This window comes from Triticum dicoccoides, chromosome 1A, assembly GCF_002162155.2.
Source record: "Triticum dicoccoides isolate Atlit2015 ecotype Zavitan chromosome 1A, WEW_v2.0, whole genome shotgun sequence".
NCBI lineage: Eukaryota > Viridiplantae > Streptophyta > Magnoliopsida > Poales > Poaceae > Triticum > Triticum dicoccoides.
The window spans coordinates 105,060,858-105,068,030 of NC_041380.1; the positions used below are offsets into that span (position 1 = coordinate 105,060,858).

A 7,173-nucleotide genomic window follows, 5' to 3' on the forward strand; every position below is an offset into this window, starting at 1 on the left:
ATAATCCACTCGACCGCCTCTGGGCTCCGAGACGTAGGGCTTTTACTTCTTTCGAGAAGGGCCTGAACTCGTACATCTCCTGTGTTTACAACCTCTCCATAGCTAGGACCTTGCCTCTCCATACCTACCCCCCACTCTACTGTCAGGCTTAGAACCACGACAAGTAGTTTCAGGATCACTTTTTGATCATTTCTAGCTTCTCGACCGTTGCGTTGCTTCTCTTCTCGCTCTCATTTGCGTATGTTAGCCACCATATATGCTTAGTGCTTGCTGCAGCTTCCCCTCACCACTTTCTCCTACCCATAAGCTTAAATAGTCTTGATCTCACGGGTGTGAGATTGCTGAGTCCTCGTGACTCACAGATACTTCCAAACAGTTGCAGGTGCCGATGATACCAGTGCAGGTGACGCAACCGAGCTCAAGTGGGAGCTCGATGAAGATCTTGATCGTTATTGTGTTTCGTTTCCTATTGATCGGTAGTGGAGCCCAGTTGGGACGATCGGGGATCTAGCATTTGGGGTTGTCTTCTTTTATTTTGATTCCGTAGTCGGACCTTTGATTGTACTTTGGATGATGTATGATTTAATTATGTATTGTGGAGTGGCGATTATAAGACAACTCTTTATCCCTTTTTTATTCAGTACATGAGATGTGTGGAGATTACCCCTCTTGCGACAAGCCTATCATGCGGCTATGCCTCTAAATCGTGCCCCGACACGTGGGAGTTATAGCCGCATTGTGGGTGTTACAGTACTCATCTCTAGATTAAGGAGATTTGAAACTTTATTCAGCATTAAACCTTCTCGGGTGTTCTCACCCTTAAATTTGGACTCAAAATAACCCAATTGTCCTCCCATATGTTCACTTGGGATTGGCAAACATATCATCCTTTAAAGGCTTCCAATCCTGCCATAATACTTGTCGCGTCATTGATTAACCCTTCTTTGCTTTTGCATTAAGCAAATTTCCTTCCAGGAAATATTCGCTCTTAGAGCAGAAACACACAAAGAGTTTGGTTCCTCCATTAATTCTCATCATTGTTTGGCTAACATGCCCAGGTTAAAATATTCTAGGTTTCTAAATCCCATTGCACCCATAAGCTTAGGATACATAATTTTCACCATGCTACCCAATGAATACTTGACACTAATAGCCGGTGATCGATTGCGTGGGAACTGCTCCCATCGAACGATTCGTTCATCACGGGGTTCAGAAAATCGTTGTGCCAAGACTTCATGAAACCAGCGCAACAAAACAACGTTTTTTCGGGATTTTGAACACTAACATTGCAAGCACGCGTATGGGTTGATCCACAACTCTAAAGCAACAATTACTTTCCTCCTGTTGATAGCATTTCTCCTTCCACCCTGCAACTCTTGCACAAACTCCATCAATAAGATGCGGAAACAATCTGAACGGTCCACTCCCACCATTGCAGGCAAAAACCCACGCACTTGTCATTTGGGGACTCTGTCATGATATTTAGCAATTTACACACTTGTACCCTTGAATGAACATCAGTATTGGGACTGACAAAGATGCTACATTTCTCTTCACTCACCATCTGACCTGAGCTCGTACAATTTTCGTCAAGGATTGTTCTAACTCATAATGCATTCTTTTCATCAGCAGACATAAGTATAAGCGAGTCATCCGCAAATAGAAGGAGAGCCATACTTCTCTAGAAAGATGGCCACCTTTCCTGGTGTGGTCTGGGTACTGCATGATGTGGGAACGCCAGAGGTTATTCTGTGCTTAGCACCATCAAGGAGAACAACAGCAGAAGTAAAATAGTTCAGGGAATGATCGGCCATCTTCTCTTGATGCTGTTTTCGCCAGCACCATCAATCAACTATGGATTGCAGCCATCGATCATATTACCATCTCCTTGCAGAAACCATAAAATACATTGTAATCCCTCCGTTTCTAAATATTTGTCTTTCTAGATATTTCAACAAGTGACTACGTACGGAGCAAAATAAGTGATCTAAAATATGTCTATATACATCTGTATGTGGTAATCCATTTGAAATCTCTAGAAAGACAAATATTTAAGAACAGAGGGACTACAACGTAATTTATGGTTTCTTTCTGCAAGGAGTACGTAGCAACATAAATAGTACATTAACGTAATCTGCAAGAGTCAAAGTTAGCAAACTTCTTCTGTCTATTATGTGCTCTGATCAGCATCTGGTATTTAGACAAAGGAAAAACAAATGGCTATTAACCATCTCTAGCCAGTCTGCTAAAACCGGGAGGATTGCCATCAGTAACCAACAAAGGTAACCAGCAAAGGCTCGTAATTCATGTCCGGTAACCTGAATTACCATCTTCGGAACATATTTTGACAATGAGACACTAATCAGACCGTGAAGAGCCGGTTCGATAATATAAGGGGGCCCGTACATTGTGTCAACTATTTCATTTTATAATTTACAAATTGCTCTGTCGAAGCCACATCAGGGACATGTTGCACCCTCAATGGATAATGCAGAGTTACAGCTGCGATTCGATGTCATTTCCTACCCTGTTGTCACTGTGGCGACGCCCAAAGCCAATGGCAGGAGCAGTTGTCGGGCCACTGTCTATCTCAGCTTTGCAGAGGGGGCACAGTGCGTTTATCTTGAGCCATTTGTCTACGCATTCTTTGTGGAAGAAGTGGGTGCAAGGAAGCTCTCGGAGATCATCATTGTTCGAGTATCTTGCTAGGCAGATACAGCAAATCTGCATATCAAAGGACGCACCTCAGGCTTTAAATCAAGAGTATAGGTAAGAAAGTTGTGTAATACTCCCTCCCACTACTATAAGATGTTCCAACTTTTTTCTAAATGGGATATATGTAGACACGTTTTAGTGTGTTTGTTCGCTCATTTCAGTCTATATTGAAATATCCAGAACATCTTGTAATAGTGAATGAGGGGAGTAGATAGGAGTGTGGGAGAAAAACTCACAGCATCTTCAGCAGAAACAATCCGCTCCTTGTCTGTTCCAGCAGCAACAACTCCGCCGCCGACTTCAATCCCCTCGCCGTTACGGGACTTCTTCGTTTTGAACTTGTATGTTCTCAAGGCATTGATTGCTTCTGCAGTAGCACCTTTGTTTTGGTTTAGATCTTCACGAAAGCTCATTAGGGAGATTATGCAGGGCAGGCAGCAACATATCAGTGCGCACAGAATGAAAGGCATAGCATAGCCGATGCAGCTAAATGTGAGGAAGGCTATACACAACCTGAAAAAGAAAAGATTTACACTTATGAAACACATAAATGAGTTGCAAAGATACTGCAGCACGGGAAGCTAGCAGCTCACCAGTATAAGTTGGGAGCGTCATGGGCAGAGGAATGTCCACCAAATACCCACACATTCCCCACAACAAACCACACGGCGAAGAAACAGTCAAGGGCCATCCTGAAGTGATCGGCATAAGCTTGGGCCCTGTAAGAAAGAGTCCGGGTGCACCTCAGTTTAAAACTTAAAACATAGCAACTCAGAGGCTGCACTCTAAAGAAAGCTAGCCAAAGAAGTGCTGAGAATACTAATGCCCTCCACACAGGACGATAGCTTTACTTTAACAAAACGTTGGCAGAATAATAGTCATGTATATTTTTGTCATCAGATTGTGTCCACATTACCCCATTTATGTTATCCTACTGTGCAATCATAATAGCACAACAAATAGAGGTTTAACGCAATTTCTCCACATGTCTTACAGAGAGAGACAGTAGATGAATTAGAGTACAGGCATATAAATTTAAAAGGGGCTGAAGTAATCATGGAACTGAAGACAATGTTACCTGGGATTTCTGGTAAGCACGTTGTTTTGCGAGACTCCATTTGTGTCAGTTACAAAACCAGCTTCAGACATGCCAGGGGCCGAATTTGTTGTGTGAGAATTGGACTCAGGTATGCTGTTCGGAGGGAAGTTCTGACTTGCTGGTTCTTGCCCAGTTGTTGGGCGGTTGCGATGGAGATAGCGCCAGTAGAGAAGAGGAAGAGTAGCAACACAACCTACCGTATAACCAATGACCCACTCAAATAATGGAGAATGCGGACGTTCCTTCCTTGACAATGACAGAACACAAATGGCCGCTATAATCTGGCTAACTGTTACAACAAGCTCAATGGAGATCCAGCAACTAGAATTCAACGGACTTTGCCGATGACGAGCACGATTAGCATCTCTTCTTGCTAGAGGAGCACTTTGAGAGTTAGATGCAGTAGTTGTCTCCGAAGAACTTTCTGAGATGTGAGGCAATCGATCCAAACCATCATTATCCTCCCGACGAGTGGTTGACGATGAAGCAACATCATCCCTTGGGCTCTCAATTGCAATCTCAAGATGAGCAGTATTTTCCATGTGGTCTATCAGTAAAGGGTGATTGTCTGTTTCACTGCTTGCTTCTGATTCAACAGGATGAGCAGCCATCAACTGAACGCTGCATATGAAACTAGCTCGTTGTGTTTGCCAGAAATACAGCTGCTTTGACTTAAGACAGATGGCAATCTCTATAGGAAAATGGACTTGATCCAAGGCCAGGCAATTTGAATTGTTTTTTTTAAACCTATGACAGCAGGACAGATTCACTGCACCTGAAAGAAGATGAACAACAGATGCCAATTAGCTATATTTAACTAGCTCTCTTTAAGCAAGAAGCTCTAAACAGAATTGACTAACATTAATAACAATCTACATATATTTGCTGTGGTCAATTCAACTGATCTATAACAGGGAGCTCAATCTGCATTTATTTACTGTCTCTGGTTAAGTTGTGTACAGACACCATAATACGAGGAAAACAATACTTCAGTAATTTTAGCGGTTTGACTGGCATAATGATACATAGTTGTCACTTGTCAGATAAGCAGGAATGAATAGCTAGTATAGCACAAAAGATGTTTCTCTGAAAGATTTTCAGAGGCCTATATCCCATCCTACCAGTTTCTGATGGGAATTCAACCTAACTGCATAATTTGACCTGGGGACCTGCAAGTCCGTGTATAGATGTGAACCCTAGCATCACAGTTACTGTGCATGTTCTGCTCAGAAACAGAGAAAGGATTACATCATCATTGTAGAATGTCCTTAGTGGATTGCTCACCAATACATATATATACAGGTTCAGTATCATGCTCAAAACTTGTAACAAATGGAGGCCAAGTTTGAAACCTCGTATGGATGAACAACATTCTCTAACAACTTAAAACGGAATGCTTATAATATACTTAAAGTAGGAACTACACCCTATGCTCCTGAATATAAGACGTTTTGGCAGTTTAATTTAGAAACAGAGATGGTACTTGTGAATCATTCCATTTAATTGAGCAGAGTATACAATCATTTACACATAAAAATACTTCTGACTAAAGAACATCATGGGTTCAAGGTAATCACATGGGGAAATGTAAAGAGGTGTTCAGCGAAGACATGCAAAGATTTTCATGATAGCATACTACCAACATTAAGCCGATCTGTATCTCCCGGGTTGATTTAGAGAGCAAATCAAATAATGATAATTCAATTAAATGATGAACAAAGCACAGGAACAAAAGACGGGTGAGTCTAGTCTATCATCAGCATGAGCATTCTCTACATCTCACTGAGAATAGATGAAGAACCCCAAACTGAGTTCATCTTGTACTAAAAACTTGTAAATCATGACAACAGACCTCCAAACTAACCAAAAACTTTTTCCAGATTTAGGTATATTCGAGGCTGTGGGCCTGTGGCATCTTCTGGCGCTCTATTCGAGTATTCGTCTAATTATATTATCCAAACACCAATTATAAGCTCTTTGAAGTTCGATGTTCTAGTGTAGTAAAGAAGTACTCTAGTTAACAGCTATATTCTTGTTCCATACAGCCTTAATCAAACACTAAACTGATTTTCGCCTATTTCCCCTCACATTTTCTCCATCAGTTATTCAGAGACTAAAAAAAGGGACCAAGTCCGCCGCATACAAAAGATCAAGCCGAACCAGAAACACCACATACCTCAAGAAAATCCACTCCCCGGGAACAGCAGCAGCCAGCAGCTCCTCCAATCGCCTGAAACTTGACAGATTCAAGAATCCATGAGAGAAGAAGGCGGAAGAAAGCAGAGGAATAACGCCAGACGCGTACCTGGACCACTTAAGATCGAATCAAATGCTTGGCTCCCAAGCGACCATCCGCCGAGGGCTTCACCAAAGAAATCCAAAGAAAAATCGCCGGACGGCAAGATTGGGCCTTAGGGGAAGGAACAGGTGCCAAACCCTTGGACCAAAGCAAACTCCATTAGTTAAACGGAAAGCACCCAGCTGGCGGGGAAGGGGAAGATGGGAATATACCAAATGGCAAGTCCAAAACTCCGAGTCGAATTCGTCTTCCTTCCTCAGTCCTCCTCCTCCTCCTCTGCTTCTCTTCCCCTTTCTCCAAGTTGAGTGACGACGTATATTTGGAAGGGAAAAACAATTGTGTTTTGTTGTGGTGATTTTGTTTCTAGTAATAAGTAGAGTAATTATTTTGGAGGAATCTTTTGGCCGCTCGAGGTGGGGGAAGGAGAAGGGCGAGCTGTGTACATCGTGGCCGTTGGCTAGATGCGCGTTAGGGATCGCACGGCGAGGTGGTGAGCGGCGTGAGAACCGCACGTGGCCGCTTCACCGGAATTGCTGGGATGGGCGATGGGCCACGTGGGAGATGGTGAGTGGTTTCAAACGGAGGATCGGTGTTTGGCGCAAGAGAGCCGAGATGGCAGTTGGATCGATGACTTCATCAACGGGAGAGTGGGTAATAATGTACTGTGAGATGCAGGATTAGGTTGGTCTTTCTTGTTCTTTAGTGAAACGAAAAAAAAACACCCATTGTTGATAATAACTTTAAAAGGATCAACAGTACAAACCTAATAAAAATTACGTCGAGATTCTGAGACCACATAATGACCACTACTGTCGTCGGAATGAGCCGTTGTCGCCGCTGCACTGCTGGAGCCGACTTGACCTTGTCGATGACAACCAAGAAGTCTTCGTGCACGTGCCTCTAAGGACCACTCGCAGTTGTCGTCGTTGAACCCTTACATGGATCTAAAGCAACTCACACAAGTCTCACCACATGATGAGAAATCCTAACGTCACGGTCTCAAGAAGACGGTAGGAATCTACACCGGAGCTCCTTTAAACTTCAGGAGAATTGAAGTCTG

The 7,173-nt window shown here is 43.0% G+C and overlaps 1 protein-coding gene across 2 annotated transcripts; it reads right to left on the minus strand.

The window, feature by feature from the left end:
- Positions 1 to 2,351: 2,351 nt before the first annotated feature.
- Positions 2,352 to 6,469, minus strand: LOC119365341 (E3 ubiquitin-protein ligase At1g63170-like). Of its 2 annotated transcripts, none has more exons than XM_037630963.1 (7): positions 6,326 to 6,469; positions 6,120 to 6,251; positions 5,991 to 6,044; positions 3,794 to 4,589; positions 3,309 to 3,434; positions 2,952 to 3,228; positions 2,352 to 2,724 (listed from the first exon to the last, which is right to left on the minus strand). In XM_037630963.1, exons 4-7 carry the CDS (start codon positions 4,423 to 4,425, stop codon positions 2,497 to 2,499), a joined length of 1,263 nt encoding a protein of 420 aa, XP_037486860.1. In that variant the 5' UTR covers positions 4,426 to 4,589; positions 5,991 to 6,044; positions 6,120 to 6,251; positions 6,326 to 6,469; the 3' UTR covers positions 2,352 to 2,496. The 2 variants fall into 2 exon arrangements, with proteins under 2 accessions (XP_037486860.1, XP_037486867.1); XM_037630970.1 differs by having other exon boundaries at positions 5,991 to 6,050.
- Between the last annotated feature and the right edge of the window lie 704 nt (positions 6,470 to 7,173).